At 38.9% G+C, this 16,450-nt stretch overlaps 1 protein-coding gene across 5 annotated transcripts in view; it reads left to right on the forward strand.

Annotated features, from left to right (window-relative positions):
• Positions 1-16,450, forward strand: part of TP63 (tumor protein p63) — a 267,692-nt gene that overhangs the window by 232,966 nt on the left and 18,276 nt on the right. For 4 of the 5 annotated variants that reach the window (XM_023214736.2, XM_023214740.2, XM_023214741.2 and 1 more), the window contains 6 exons: positions 1,742-1,928; positions 4,182-4,297; positions 5,331-5,440; positions 6,077-6,213; positions 6,814-6,896; positions 10,290-10,426. In XM_023214736.2, the coding sequence (XP_023070504.1) occupies positions 1,742-1,928; positions 4,182-4,297; positions 5,331-5,440; positions 6,077-6,213; positions 6,814-6,896; positions 10,290-10,426 (770 nt within the window). The remainder of the gene's footprint in view (positions 1-1,741; positions 1,929-4,181; positions 4,298-5,330; positions 5,441-6,076; positions 6,214-6,813; positions 6,897-10,289; positions 10,427-16,450) is intronic. The other variant, XM_023214738.2, reaches the window with a different exon arrangement.

A 16,450-nucleotide genomic window follows, 5' to 3' on the forward strand; every position in this document is an offset into this window, starting at 1 on the left:
TGGAATGTGTCTCTTAAGAAGCTGTTCTACTCTCAACACTTAACCTTCATTTCTGCAGTCTTTACGTACTTGGAAGGATACTTTATTTGCCTTTAGGTATTAGTTGACAGACTTATTTTTCAGTCATCTTTCCTAAGGGTCATCTTATGAAATTCATGGTTAGATTATGCATTATATACCTCCTAACGAAAACACGAATGGGTATGCTTATTTTCTTTAAGTTCTCAATAAAAGTAAGTTCTTAATATGTCATAAAACAATTTCTGTGTAAGTCATTAGTTAAAAGTACAAGAGCAAAAATACCCATCTAGATTTCATTCAGTGTTTCCCAAGTAGAATTTTATTTTTGTGGTTGAATTTTGGCATGTGTCCTATTTCTTCAAGCTATATAAAACCCTTTTGCTGTGTCTAATCCATGGCCTGCGGGCATGGAGGACTGATTTTGCAATACTTTTCTAGCATTGGGAAACTTTTAACTAAAAATTTCGTATGCTGGAATACTTGGAAGAAAAGGAAAGGTCATTTAAACAATACTATATTTTTAAATGAAGAAATAAAGCAACATTTTAAATATGCGATTTTTGGTAATATACTTGCCATTAGAGAGAGTTAGGGTGGGACATATCAGTAACGAATCCGATTGCCACTATGGCTCTGGCCCCCCTGTCTTTCCTCTGGGAGGGGGTTAGGGCCAACTTATGATTGCAACCTGTGTGTGTGTTTATCCTTTGTTTGGATACATGTTACTAGGTGCCCCACTCTTGGCCAGCAATTCCAGTGCCTGGGTGGTTTGCCTGAGTGGGTAGGAATGTAGGGATAGGGCTTTGACCCAGAGCACAGGGGTGATAAGGTTTACTATAGTTGTACGGATTAGAACGAAGGTTCTCTTCTGCTTCAGAAGTGGGAAGAGGAAGCAACACAGGATAGGATTTCTATCTGGTTCTAGGTCTCAGGCTTTCTCCACTCCATTTTGCCAACTCTACAACCAACTAACCACTACTGAACTTCCTCTCCCTGAAGAAGAAAAAATTTCACTCACTTGTGAGTGAGAAGATCTGCATCCAGATCCTTTCTGTGCCATGATTAGCTGTGCTATATCAGGCCAGGTGTTTTCAGGAGTTTATGGCGGAGTGGCCCCTTTCAGCTCTTGCATTCCGCTACCTATGACATTAGAAGAAAAGTGCAGGCGTTCAGGGGAATTCTTGTTTTACAGTTTCAAGCGATCTGATCTCAGGCGAAATCTCTTCACTCTAACAGGTATTCTATCTTAAAGAAAATCCCATGAACCGTAATTCCTATGAGTCTCTCTAAAGTATATTAAAGACTGGATTGATTATAATCTAGGCAGAAATTTGTCTTTATGGTTGTTGTTTAATATCACTCAGTACATGCCAGTACTCTTCTTTCACTTAGTGTCTGGTCATCTATGAAGCTACTCATGGTATTACTCATTTAAACCCCTCCGAGCCTCAGCTTCTTCATCCTAAAGGAAAATAACAGGAAATAATGGCACAAATATGTTTTGATAAACATAAAACCTTTTGTAAACATAGGGTTTTATTTATGATAGCAAAAACCAATCTAATAACATTGACATATGTCACATCTATAGTGGCCAGTAGCAAACACGCAGCATGCAGTTATAAAACGTGGACAGATTTTCATTGTTGTGATTTGGAATGTAACAATATCTCCTGTTGGTTATCTCCTTCCTTTCTCCGCTGGCCCCCACTCTAAGCAGTATTCCACTGAACTGAAGAAACTGTACTGCCAAATTGCAAAGACATGCCCCATCCAGATCAAGGTGATGACCCCGCCTCCTCAGGGAGCTGTTATCCGCGCCATGCCTGTCTACAAAAAAGCTGAGCACGTCACTGAGGTGGTGAAGCGGTGTCCCAACCATGAGCTGAGCCGTGAATTCAATGAGGGTAAGCAGAATGTGAAGCTCTAACTGTCCACCCTCCTTGAAGGTCAACATTCTGTGGGTGTTTTTGTTTGAGACCTACCTACCTGGTTCAGACTTCTGCACTCTGATGGCAGATCAGTCTGCCTTTTTTTTTTTTTTTTTTTTTTTATGGCTGACAGAGTATCTAAGAATAATGATAAATAAATCCATGGCTTTCATAGTAGTTGAACTATTTAATATTAGTAATTACTAGATGATCTGAGCTACTGGTTATCTTTACTCCTTACTGCTTCCTTCTTTTTATTTTTCTTGCCTTTAAAAAAATAAGAAGAAGAGGCTGGGCATGGTGGCTCACGCCTGTAATCCCAGTGCTTTGGGAGGCCGAGGCGGGCAGATCATGAGGTCAGGAGATCGAGACCATCCTGGCTAACACAGTGAAACCCTGTGTCTACTAAAAATACAAAAAATTAGTTGGGCGTGGTGGTGGGCACCTGTAGTCCCAGCTACTTGGGAGGCTGAGGCAGGAGCGTGGTGTGAACCTGGGAGGCGGATCTTGCAGTGGCCAAAATGCACCACTGCACTTCAGCCTGGGTGACAGAGTGAGACTCCATCTCAAAAAAATAAATAAATAAGAGGGTGCAAGGAGACTACATGGTAGCTGTTCTACTTGGCCCAGGCTACCATATCTTCAGATTTAGTGTTTTCCCAGAAAGATTCTGAAGTCTAGACCAGTTGAGAGCTGGAAGGGTAAGAGAAAGAAGCACCAAACGAAAGAAATGATGAAAGAAATCAGAAGAAGAAAGGGGGAAAGAAGATGAGAAGGCAAGTAATGGGTAAGAGGAATAAATAGAAGGCCTAGAGCCTACTGTAGGCAGTCAAATAAAGGACTGGGAGTCGAGGGATGAGGTATCTTGAAGGCCACGTGTAGGCTCTAGGCATGAATCAGTCATGTCTCACATTCTGCATCTCAGATCCTACAACAATGTAGCAGAAAAGGTCGGTATTTCCCAGAGTTCCCTTAGATCTGATATTATAGTTCCATGAAGGGAGACTAAATAGAGAGTGCTGAAAAGTGGAAAGTAAGAACAGGATAAAGCATAAGCAATCCTCAGAGAGTACTGAGGGTGCCAAAGGTGTTGGGGGTTAGGATACTTTATAGAAAAAATATTAAAATGTAAGGATTGATAAATATAGAGAATATAATTTTCGAGAAAATTAATGGAAGAAGAAAGATAATGGATCAGAATTTAAAAGAAGAAAATAAGTCAAAATACTCTTTAAACAACTATTTTTTACACATTAATTTCGAGTCCTTGCCCACATGGCCACATTATCCGTACCTTTGTGTCTTGCTTTTCACTTAGCAATCTGCCATAAAGAATATTGCAATATAGATAGACTTCATTATCAGCCTACCTAACTTGGTGTTTCACCAAGATAGCACACTATTTTTAAGTGTTTTCTCATTTTTTAAACATGATAATGGTTTTTAGTTTTAACCATACTAGATGATGCAGCAGAGAACATTCTGATAGACTTAGCTTTTTACTTTTATTGGATGGCTTTTGTAGACTGGGACTATGGGACTAAGAGCTGTTAGAAACAGCTTTACAGGTCCTAATTCTTGGAGCATCTTCTTTCTTCTGGAGCTCTGCTAAATATCACAATTTTATGAAACTCTACTCAGTCTCTTTTTTTTAAATTGCATCCCTTTTCTTATACCCAACTTGGGACTCCTTCAGCACACCAATGCCAGAACGTTTCTTATCTTTATAATCAACACAATGTGTAAAAGTTGAGGAGGAGGAAAGAAGAAAAAGTGGAAGTCATATCCTTGCTGTCTTCTGCTTCTCCATATATTTTCTGGTCAGACTTTTGGGCAGCATTTTCTCAGTTAAACTGATTTTTTTAAAATTAATTTGCTTCTTTCCCTTTCATTTTCCAGGGAGCTGGCAAAATTTCCTCCGTGGATGAGGTCAGAGATGTAGTTATAGAGTTCCATAAAGCTTGAATCATTAATCTTAAACTCCAAATTATAGGACTGTTCCCTTAAATATAGATGTGCATTCCAGTCCTTTCTGTTGCTATAAAGGTTAAGACACCTTCATGTATTTGATATCTGGCTGCGGAATCTGTTCCTTTCTTCAAGGATGCACATTTTCTTTATTCTACAGACTATTTCTTTTGCTGCCAACATCTTGTTCATGCAATTTCATGTTATTTTCTTTATTTTTAAGGTAAAGAACTAACTCTTTTATCATTTTCTGCTCTGCAGGACAGATTGCCCCTCCTAGTCATTTGATTCGAGTAGAGGGGAACAGCCATGCCCAGTATGTAGAAGACCCCATCACAGGAAGACAGAGTGTGCTGGTACCTTATGAGCCACCCCAGGTAAAAAGCAAACCAAACCAAAACACAACACTCTATGGACTGAGCAGACTTGAGAGAACATCTCTTTCAGCAACAGGGATGTTTCTAGCATCTATCACTGTCGTAGTTCTTGTCATCAAATATGTAATATTTTTGTATTTTTTTCTACCTATTCTCCACATGCTTTCCCTTCAGAATATCTAAATATACACTGAATTAACTTGGTAACACGGCTCTGTGCCCATTTTCCCATCTTAAGGGCAGACAACAATTGAACTGGCAGTTGGGTGTATACATGGGATTGTTTTATCCAACTGGCAATTGGACGGGTAGTGGATGTGCAACAGTAGTGGATGTAAGTGTTACCGTAAGTGGGAAAGCCCAAGAGGGACCTCTTAGCTAAAGTTTGAATGAACAGATGATAGATTTGTAAATCTGTTGGTGAAGCAGAGTAGTGTGGTTGAAAATACACTGGTATAACAGAACCCAGGTTCTTTGGTTTGCTTGGCTTGCTGTGTGGACCTTCGGCAACTCTCTCTCTCTCGGCCTCAGTTGCCTTACCCATAACTATGTACTTTGGACTGGATTATTTTTAATTCTGAGAACATTTTGAGCTCTAAGATGTTATTAATGCAAGTGTATATTCAAATCTATATTGTACCGTTTTATCCACATAGGGGCAATATTCTTGGAGCATTGCTACTGTTTTTGGCAATTTTTCCCAGTTTTCCCTTTTCAGTGATATTCCTGAAGGTGGTAGAGCCTATTTGAATTACATGATGTGGATCAGCTTACAAATGAACAGGATCAAAGATCACAAAATCTGTTAAAGCCTGTCTCACCTAATGTAGTGTTCGGTGTTGCAAACATTAGCTTTAAGCTTCCCTGGAGGCAAGATGAAGAAAAACCTACAACAGGGTTCAGAGTTTGCCCTTTTAGGAGGAAGCATATCACTTCATCAGAAGTGGAATTCCTTAAATAGAGGGAAGAACTGAGAGGGAACAACGTCAGTTTAAACCATTGTTAACACAGATTATTTTCCCCTTGTTTTCAGGTTGGCACTGAATTCACCACAGTCTTGTACAATTTCATGTGTAACAGCAGTTGTGTTGGAGGGATGAACCGCCGTCCAATTTTAATCATCGTTACTCTGGAAACCAGAGAGTAAGTGGCATATGTAAAAATTGTCATTCTACACAAAAATTCATGAGCAGAGGGCAAAGTGAAATTGTGGCTACTTTATCATTAATTTTGCATGTAAAGCGGAGAGCTTGTCCTTTGTGCTTTAAATCCGTGCTACAAGCAGTTACATAAAAGATCTAAGAAAGTGGAGACAAAGGAAGGTGGGTAAAGTTAGAGGGAAAAAAAGAGCTAGAAAGGTGTGCAGTCACTTCATACCTGAATTCTTGACATTTGACTGGAATTGTTCTGATTAGACAGTGGTCCTCAAGGCATTTGACCGTTTTTTTTAAGTCTGCGCTGCCTTAGGGGATTTTATCCTGAGACATCCACTGGCTTAACTCAAGTTTCCTTCAAAATATGTAGCTAAATACAGCTGTTCAGCTAATAGCTTGGAGGCTCTTTGGAGAACAAACGGAATGTTATTTACTAATATTACTTGTGGCATGTTAGCACTTTTGTGTTCTGCCAAGTACTTTTGGGTCCATTCTCAAAGCCGCCATGGCTAAGCTGGTAGTACATTAGCCATGGCCCATATGGGAAATGGAAGTGGGAGATCTCCAGGGGACTTTCCAAATGCTTTGAATTTAACTCTTTCTTCCCCTTTATTCTAATTCCTAGTGGGCAAGTCCTGGGCCGACGCTGCTTTGAGGCCCGGATCTGTGCTTGCCCAGGAAGAGACAGGAAGGCGGATGAAGATAGCATCAGAAAGCAGCAAGTTTCGGACAGTACAAAGAACGGTGATGGTACGAAGCGCCGTAAGTAGATGTAGTGGCCAAATGGGGTAGGGCTGAGTCTACTCCAGATGTTGGAGAATGGGGTGATATTGGAGAAGCTGCATGATAAGACCTGTGACCTTCAGCAGCAAGTGGGACGTCAGCCCTCAGAGCCAGTGAGCATAGGAATAGCATTGAAGTGGACTCCAGGCATGTCCTGCAGCTTTACACGAGCAAGTAGTCATTGTGACAAGGTCTTAGTCCAGGGATTCTCAAAATGTGACTTCCACACCAGTAGCATAAACATCATCTATTCACAGAGACACACCGGCAAGATACGGCGTTTCCTGCAACATTACTTAAGCCAGAGGGTATTTCCCAGCATACTGAATTTCTTTTATTTTTCCCCACCATCCTTCCACCTCCTTATGGCTAGGATCACAATCAATGTAAAAACAATTGTCCCCAGTTAAATGGATGCTTAGGAATAGAGCCTCTAATCTTACACATGTTGCTGGTACTACTGTCTAATATGTATTATTAAATCTGATTACTATTAATATTTAATTATTAAGTATATTTAATATGCATTATTGCTTTAGAAATGTTCCCAGGATGAAACGTGTATTTTTCCTCCACCAGCGTTTCGTCAGAACACACATGGTATCCAGATGACATCCATCAAGAAGCGAAGATCCCCAGATGATGAACTGCTATACTTACCAGTAGGTCTCCCTCGGGTGTTCATGGTGGCTTCATTTTAACTTTCTTTGAATGAGCTTTTACAGTATGATTGTCATCTCGTTATCTGTGACAATGGGAAAGGAGACGTCTTAGTCAGTTGAAACTGTACAAAAAACTACCCTAGACTAGAGGGCTTATAAACAACAGAAGTTTATTTTCTAGAGTCTGGAAGTCTGAGATCAAGGTGCCCCTCTGGTTGGGTTCTGGTGAGAGCTCTCTTCTGAGTTGCAAACTGCCATTTTCTCCTTGTATTCTCATACAGTGGAGAGGGCTAGAGAGCTCGCTAGGGTGTTTTTTTTGTTTTTTTGTTTTTCCATAAGGGCACAAATCCAATTAACGAAGGCTCCACTCTCATGACCTAAATTACTTCCCAAAGGACTCACCTTCTAATGTCATCACAATGGAGTTAAAATTTCCATCTATGAACTTTGGAAGGACACACACTTTCAGTCCATAACCGGGATGGGGGAGAGGGGTTGAAAGCTGGTGATACACAGCAGAGAAAATATGTATTTTTTTAAATTAGAATATTCTTCTTTCTCTGCACAGTTTTGGACTGTGTTACTAGCATGAGATTCTCTACTTACCTACCCACCCAACTAAAGCTAAACTCCTAATAGCATTTTTCTTACCCAAATATTTGAAGTTAATTTGCCCTTCATTATTTCAGAATGATAAGATTATCCTAGGCAGCATGGCCATAGAAATTTGGGCCTAAAATTTTGTCAGAAAAAGTTCACAAAATTGATAATGCAGCAATTTTAGCCCTGACTTTGATGTCTTTTAGGCAGCACTATAAAGAAAGCCAAGCAAGGCAGAATCCTGAGTTACAGTTGGCCCTCCCTATCTGTGTGTTCCATATCTGCAGATTCAACCAATCACAGATCAAAAATAGTTGGAAAAGAACAATAAAAAATAATAATACACCAGTCAAAATAATACAAATATAATAATATAGTATAACAACTAACTGCGTAGCATTTACATTATATCAGATATTATAAGTAATCTAGAGGTAATTTAAAGTATACAGAGGATGTGTATAGGTTACATGCAAATCCTACACCATTTTATATAAGGGACTTGAGCAACCTAGGATTTTAGTATCCATGGAGGCCAGGTGGGGTGGGTAGTCATAGAATCAGTGCTCTGCTGATACCAAAAGACAACTGTATATGTGAATGGCCAGAAGTCTTAGCCCAGTTATTATGTAAGAACCTCATTAATTCCTACAAGGGACATTACTTCTCTTGAGATCACTAATGAGATCACTTTATTAGATTATGGTGGTAGTTAGTTGAATTCTTATTGCGTTAGGTCTTTGCCATGTAGGGTGGCAATGACATTTTGGTGGCTGGTATAGCCCTTGATGCCATCTAAAGTGACATGAGACACAGCCAAGCAGGGCCAGGAGATTTAACCATGAACTACTACCCTGGGATTGAACTAACGAAACTCAGCAGGTTTAGATGTGCTGCACCTTCTTCCTCATCTTCTTTGGGTCCTGACTCTCAGGGGAATAAATTCCCAGTAGACCAATCAGATGGTGAGTTAGCTGAGATTCTCAGTGTCTTGTTTCTCAAGCTATAAATGGAAACTGACTTGTGACATTAAAGTAAAACATTACCCTGATACACTAAATATTCCAAAAGTCTTAATATGTTTCCAGCTGATAAACCAGGAACTGCTTGAAAAATTATTTTAAAATTTCAGTTTGTACTAAGAAGGAGGTACCCTTCTTAGTGTTAACGTCTCAAGTTGAGAGAAGGCTTAGTCTAAATAACTTATGGGTGAGGGAAAACTCCATTAATTTAATATGTATTTTGTTGGTTTTTGGTGAGTGGCAAATGTGCTAGACCTTGAGCATTTAGAGTTCAGTAGGACACAATTCTTACTTTCAACTACCTTGCCTTCTATTGAGGGCACAAACAGTTATAATGTAATAAAATAAACATTTCCCAGATCAAGGTCTAGTGCTGTGTGAGTACACAAGAAGTTCCAAAGATGCAAACTAGTAAGAGTAAGATCAAGAAAAGCTTCTCAGAGAAGGGGCCCCACAGCTGGGATGAGTAAGAGTTCATTCAACCAAAGGTGGAAAACATCTTTCATTTCTGAATTCTGACTAATTCTGCCTTTCCTACTGGGTGCAGCAACTGGCGTGAGGCAGGTAAAGGGCCTAGGATGCACAATTTAAATAGTCCCTCACTCCCAGGGCAACACACATGTGCTAAGTGCCTCTCTTGCCTCACTCTAGCCCTGGCCCTGCTTATCCGTTGGTTTGTTTGCTGTTGTTTTTTTGAAACAGGATCTCACTTTGTTGCCCAGGTTGGAGTGTAGTGGCAGGATCATGGTTCGCTGCAGCCTCAGACTCCCAGGCTCAAGCAGTCCTCACACCTCACCTCCCCGGGTAGCTGGGACTACAGGTGCAGGCCACCACACCGGCTAATGTTTGCACATTTTGTAGAGAAGGAGTTTTTTTCCCAGGGTGGTCTTGAACTACTGAGCTCATGCAATCTGTCCCCTCCCAAATAGCTGGGATTATAGGTGTGAGCCACCATGCTTGGCCCCTGCTCGTAACTGTAAAAGCTTTTAAGACCTTTTTAAAAAAAGATGATGAGGTACTCTCTTAAAGAAACTTATTTTATCGCACATGAAAACTTTTATCCTATCAGACATAGTTACAATCTATTCTTATTTTTTGTAGTAGTTTAGTTTTATGAAGGTATTGCAAAAATGGTATTGGTAAATATGAATCATCTCATCGCTCATAAGATAAATATAGGATTAGGTTTTAATGCACCTCTGGTCACATACATTTCATCAACAGATAAATATAAAACTTCATTTGTTGTGTGTTTCTGTTAAGAGACATTTTATTTAATATATACTGTTGACTCATTAACATCAGACTCGTGGCCAATTAGCCTTATAACTCCTGCCTGAATGAAGTTTCTCTAACACACATATTTTCTCCATAAGGCATGGAACAACCTTCTCCTACTTAGGGACACTAGATAGCATTTCCGCACTGTCCTTGAGGGTCTTTTTAAATAACAAAATCACCAATGAAAAGCACAAAAATGTAAAAATGTAGTGCTAAATAGATCATGTAAAGAATGTGGGTTTACGGCATAAGAGCTACAAGATGACAGAGCATCTCCTTGTTCGAACTCAGCTGGGAACACGCACAGGTGATTCAAATTTTTCATCACTGCACAGGTCTGAATGACCACAAAAGGGTCCAGAGTATTGATTTTCATGTTACAAATAAACAAATTGCAATTACGGAATCCTCGAATAATGAGGATTGACCACACTTCTAACAGTTCTACAGCTTTTCATGTTTTCTTCTTTCCTTCTGCTCACTTCCATAGGTTAGGGGCCGTGAGACTTATGAAATGCTGTTGAAGATTAAAGAGTCCCTGGAACTTATGCAGTACCTTCCTCAGCACACAATCGAAACGTATAGGCAACAGCAACAGCAGCAGCACCAGCACTTACTTCAGAAACAGTGAGTGTATCAACGTGTCATTTTAGGAGGCATGAGTGAAGGTGACTTTATTTAGATCAGCAATAGGGTGATTGATGGCCAATGTGGAACATAATGGGAGATAGCAGATTGTCATAGATTGAGATGACCTGGTGTGGCAACCCTCTTTCAGTTGCAACCTTTTTATGTGTCTTATAACCTTCCTTTGGGAATTCCGCTTATGTTCTGAAATTAAATACAAACCATTTCTGGTGAATTACCGAGAAACTCACACTTACAGTTAGTTCTCTTCTCTATATGCCTGACCCATACACACTAACAGTAAGTATACACTCTATTTAGTACTAATGTGTATATTTGAAAACATGAAATCATTTCTCATCCCAATGGATTGTCTTGTAAATCTCCTGGGATGCACACTATCCACTCTTGGGAATAACACTGTAGACCAGGGATAGCAAATAGGCTTTACTGTAACATAAAGTGGCTTGTCTGAATGCTGTAGTGAGAAGAATTCTGAAACCTAGTGCATAATAATTGGGGAAATATCTGGGTGCAGAAGGATAAAGTAGCATCATGTTGCCATATTTTAGCATCTCTGCTCTAGATTGTATTCCGGCAGTACAAATGTTTATATAAATCAAGCCAGATTTTTCAAGTATATTACCATGTACATATAACCTATTTGTATGTTAAGCTTTGCCTCGAATCTTGGATCTTTCATGATGTCATTTTATGACTGACTAGAATAGTTCTTATGAAAGAATGAGAGGTTGACCAATTAGGACCCTGTTTATATTTACCTTTCTGTGGTTAAAAATAATCACTGGTTTACTTAAATATTGTATGTGTCCTGGAAGTATTGTCAGGACTGTAGAGAAGTGTAAAATATATACATTATGAGCCCACTTGAGTAATGTAGACTTTCAACTTCATACTTTAGGCAAAAAAGAAGTCAAAAACTATCTTCCAGAGGTGAAGATTATGTTTTACAATAGAAATACAAGTGAACAATAAAAATGGTTATTTTCTATGTTATTAGCTGTTGTAGGGAGTTAGCTATGGAAAATGTAATAAAGAGGGCTTATTATTATTATTATTATTATTATTATTATTACTATTATTAAGTCTCACTCTGTCACCCAGGTTGGAGTGCAGTGGCACGATCTTGGCTCACTGCAATCTCTGCCTAGCAGGTTCAAGCGATTCTCCTGCCTCAACCTCCCAAGTAGCTGGGATTAGAGGCGCCCACCACCATGCCCAGCGAATTTTTTGTATTTTTTGGTAGAGACGGGGTTTCACCATGTTAGCCAGGCTGGTCGCGAATTCCTGCCCTCAGGTGATCCACCCACCTTGGCTTCCCAGAGTGCTGGGATTACAGGCATGGGCCACCGTGCCTGGCTTTATTATTTTTCTTTAATCAATATGAATGTATCTCTGATGGTGAAGAAACATTTTCTGAGCACCTGTTGTCTCCAGGGTGGAGTGGACGGCAGGGAGAAAAGAAGCACGCTCTCTGTTCAGAAGACTTTACGCTATTTGAGCATCCAGGATCCTTTTTGGCCAGAAGGGATCTCACCATGTAGTTTTAGCATAAAAGTTTTGCAAATTTTAATGGTATGGCTTTATTTGTAAGCCCGAGCAGAAAGTTTAATCACACAGAGTATTCTGAAGGCGAATTACTGTTGCGGGCACAATTTCCATTGCTAATCAGATAGATGTTTTGGGATGTCAGATGGAAATATATACTAACATACTTAAGTGAAAAATGACTTAGTTTTTATAAAATCTTACAACCAGGATCAAAGAAACAGGCCTGTAACATCATTTATAGACCCAGGAGGGATATCTACCTTTCCCAAGGGAAGCGTGTCATGGTATTAAGAAACACCCCCAAATTTCCTCCTGTTCACTCTAGAAGCTTGACTATACCAAAATGACACCCAAAGAATCACTAAGCAATGTATCATGCTGAACTAGACACTGTTCAGTTGGCTTTCCTGTCTTTTTTTTTTTTTTTTTTTTTTTTTTTCACTTAATAGGGAAAGGTCTCAAATGTAGTAAAGGAATTGGCAGGCTGCTTTTTGTAAAGTCCTGGTAGTAAATATTTAGATTTTCTGGTCTATATTGTCTTTTGCCAACTACTCAGCTCTGTGGTTGTAGCACAAAAACAGCCGAAGATAATGCATAAAGGAAAGAGAATGGCTGTTCCATAAATGGAACTTGCTTTATGGACCCTAAAATTTGAATTTCATGTAATTTTCACATGCCATGAAATATTATTCTCCTTTTGATTGTCCCCCTACTAACAATTGTAGGCCGGGTCTGGTGGCTCACACCTGTAATCCCAGCACTTTGGTAGGCCGAGGGGGATGGATCACGAGGTCAGGAGTTTGAGACAAGCCTGGCCAATATGGTGAAACCCCGTCTCTACTAAAAATACAAAGATTAGCCGGGCATGGTGGTGCGCGCCTGTAGTCCCAGCTATTTGGGAGGCTGAGGCAGAAGAATCGCTTGAACCCAGGAGGTGGAGGTTGCAGTGAGCCAAGATTATGCCACTGCACTCCAACCTGGGCAACAGGGAGAGACTCCGTCTCAAAAAGAAAAAGAAAAAAAAAATACATATATATATAAACTACTCAGCTTGCTGTAGTTTGATAGTCTGTCTTACAGATAAATGAGGTGGTTCTCCTTTCATTGCTTCTTGAGGCTCCAATTTTGTTTGATAGGTATACTTGGAAGTTAATATGTATATTCCAAACTAGAAAGGTATTAAAAGATTTTAGGAAATCCTAAAGTGGTTTTTCAGGTGGCATTTCAGTATCTAATAAAAACAACACCAGCCTTGAACAGATATCTTTTTTGTCTGAGAAAGTGAGGCATGCCCATCCAGAAATAAAATGCAGTTAATGACAACCTCATTGTCAGATGAGGCTGGAATAGTTGACTTGATTCAGGTCACACGTTCTTATTGAAGATCTGCTATGTGAAAGCGTTAAGGATAGAAGAGAGAAAGATGCAACTCCTGCCTTCCCATGGTCTACAATTTAATGGTGAATTTCTAACCTTAACATTCTGAATTTGAAGAAAGCTCTGGAAATTTATTCTCAGCATTGTGCAAGTTAATAGGACAATTTTAAACAGTTTCCGTGGATCATATGAGAAAAAGAATAGTTTCATGTCATCGTTTTAGAGACTTGACAAGCCAGGAGGATTGACATCATTCAGTCCAGGGACATATGCTAAATGTATTTGTTTTTATGGCATACACGAAAATACACAACCCTCTTTTTTTATACCATGAGTATCCCTTGCTTATTGTTTGACTAGCTCACAATGCTCTAAAGGGAATTTTTAATTCATATTTCATAAAATAATCTGTGTCACCAGAGCAGAAAACACATGTTAATATTGTGTTATTTTTAAAAGCACAAAAGATTTTAGGGACATATTTACACTTTTTTGCATGTGTGACCACAGATAGATAATAAGGAACTAGTAGCTTCATAGTTCCCTGTGTGTTCATTCAAATGTGTTATATGCATGCTTTTGAGTTGATATCTCACAGTTGCAATAACTTGTGCATGAAAATTAACAGACTGCAAAATTAAATCTTTGCAAAATATAGACATTTGGTCTAATTATGTCTTTGTAACATTATATATACATGGGTCTCCAGTGATTGATACGCATCTATATAAATCTTTCAGTTGTATTCTTCAACTGAGTTTTTTTAGCTCTTATTTTCATGCAAATCTCCAAGAAAGAGCATGAATGACTAAACAAAGAAAAATGAAAATCTAATTTCCTGACAATAATTTGAAAAGAATAAATCAGCTTGGAAAATACCTATAATAGCCTGTGATTTTCTTTCCAAAAATGTAGTACCAATTTTATGCTGGTAAGGAATCAATTTTGTATTTTTCTTTATAGTAGAGGGAAAATTAGTGGGAAGAGAATGTACTTTCTGTAAGGTGGCACTACAATATTTTTACCTTAATTACTTCTATTAGGTTCCCACTATGTGTTTTCTTCTGCTTGCTTTTCATTTGTGCATGGTTTTTCTTTTCTAAAAAATTTCTTCACAATTACCTTCATGATCATAGGTTTTATGGAAGATAGACTTTGCAGAGTTGCTGTGAATCAAATTGTTACAGATACAAGTAGGCTTTATACTATGAAGAAATGTGATTTTAGTTAATTTGCATATATTGGAATAAATATAGAGAGTTGTGTGTCTAGATGCCAGAATCTAATGGAAAGACAAATCGGACCTGTCTTTAGACTTCTTGCCTTCATATTATCAAGGGGCATTAACGGTAAAGACAGATTTGCAGAAGCCTCTTGAGACCTGTTTAGCAATGTTTTGACTTCTGTACTTCAGATCAGTACTATTTCTTTTTCATCTTTTAATAGTTTTCCCTTATTCTTGGCTTCCAACATAAAAATGAGGCCGACATCGCTTTGTTACAGTTTGGCTTAGGTTAGCTCTTACTTTCCTCTGGAAATTTATTTTTGAGCTTCTACAGGATGAATTTTATTTAAATGATAAAACAGATCTGTGACACCCTGATGGGCCCTTAGTGTTTCCTTCTCTTTCATGATTACTTGATAATTGCAGCTCATTAGTAACACAAGTCAGAGATTATTAGAACAAAGCAGGATCTTAAATCCATGGTTCCAGCCCCTCACACCGTAGCCAGAGAAACTGAGGCTCTGTGATTTTGTAGCCAGTTTATAATAAAGCTCAGACTAGAATCAGATTTAGAACACAGAGCTGTTTGTAATGTTGTGTTGTGCTTCATTGGCAGTTAAGTAAGTAGTTAATTATAAAACTTAAACATCTACTTTCATTTTTCTGTCTCTTTTTTATATGATTGTTTTAGAGATGGAGTCTAACTATTTTTCCCAAGCTGGACTTGAACTCCTGGGCTCAACCGATCCCCTGCCTCAGCCTCCCAAGTAGCTGCGGACCACAGGCACACCCTACCGTGGCCGGCATGGTTTTCTGACTCTGTTTTCAGTTACTTGGGATTTATTCTTGTAGATTCAGTTTAAAGTCCTGTATCTTTACACTTGTTTGGCAATGGTTATCAAGCATATTGATATTTTGTCTCAGACTCATGCATCCAAGAAAGAACCAGTCAATATTTTCAGAATTATTAACGTAGAAGAGAGAAAGGTACACAAATCTCCAAACAGACAGAAAATGTCAACACCATATTTCTAGGTTTGACAGAGAAATCCTCCACGTTTCCAGAATATCTGTTTGGAATTACCAGCTTCATAGGTTAAAAACAGATGAATATTGATAATTTCATATGATTCACCCTCATCGTTATTATGGAACTACACAAAACTACACAAGCTTTTACAGTTTCCTTTTTTTTTTTTTTTTTTTTGAAACAAAGTCTTGCTCTGTCACCCAGGCTGGAGTGCAGTGGCGTGATCTAAGCTCACTGCAACCTCTGCCTCCTGTGTTCGAGCAATTCTCCTGCCTCAGTCTCCTGCTTAGCTGGGATTACAGGCACCTGCCACTATGCCTGGCTAATTTTTTTTTTTTTTTTTTTAGTAGAGATGGGTTTCACCATGTTGGCCAGACTGGTCTCAAACTCCTGACCTTGTGATCCGCCCGCCTTGGCCTCCTACAGTGCTGGGATTACAGGTGTGAGCCACCGCACTCAGCCTACAGTTTACTTTTGAATTTCATAGTTACAAAGTTTTCAGGGCAGCGATTTATTATCTCTGAATTGGTAATGAAGAAAAAACTCAATGATTAATTAAACTCAGATAGATTACATTACTTTTGTAACTTCTCTCACCTCATTGCGGAATCAGGCTCAGTCCCAGGTCTTACAGGTCTTTAGTTGGCTGTACATTGCTTCCCTATCCATTTTTATTAGGGCATATTCTGTTAAGATGATATGAATTCTTGCTGGTGACATGGTTTACTGAATCCTAGCATTAACCAAATAAAAATGGCTTTGTTCTTTTGAAAGTCATAACCAAATGTGATTCAAAAAGCCAATCTGGGAAACAATTTCC

The sequence above is a fragment of the Piliocolobus tephrosceles genome, chromosome 2 (genome assembly GCF_002776525.5).
Source record: "Piliocolobus tephrosceles isolate RC106 chromosome 2, ASM277652v3, whole genome shotgun sequence".
In the NCBI taxonomy this organism is placed as follows: Eukaryota; Metazoa; Chordata; class Mammalia; order Primates; family Cercopithecidae; genus Piliocolobus; species Piliocolobus tephrosceles.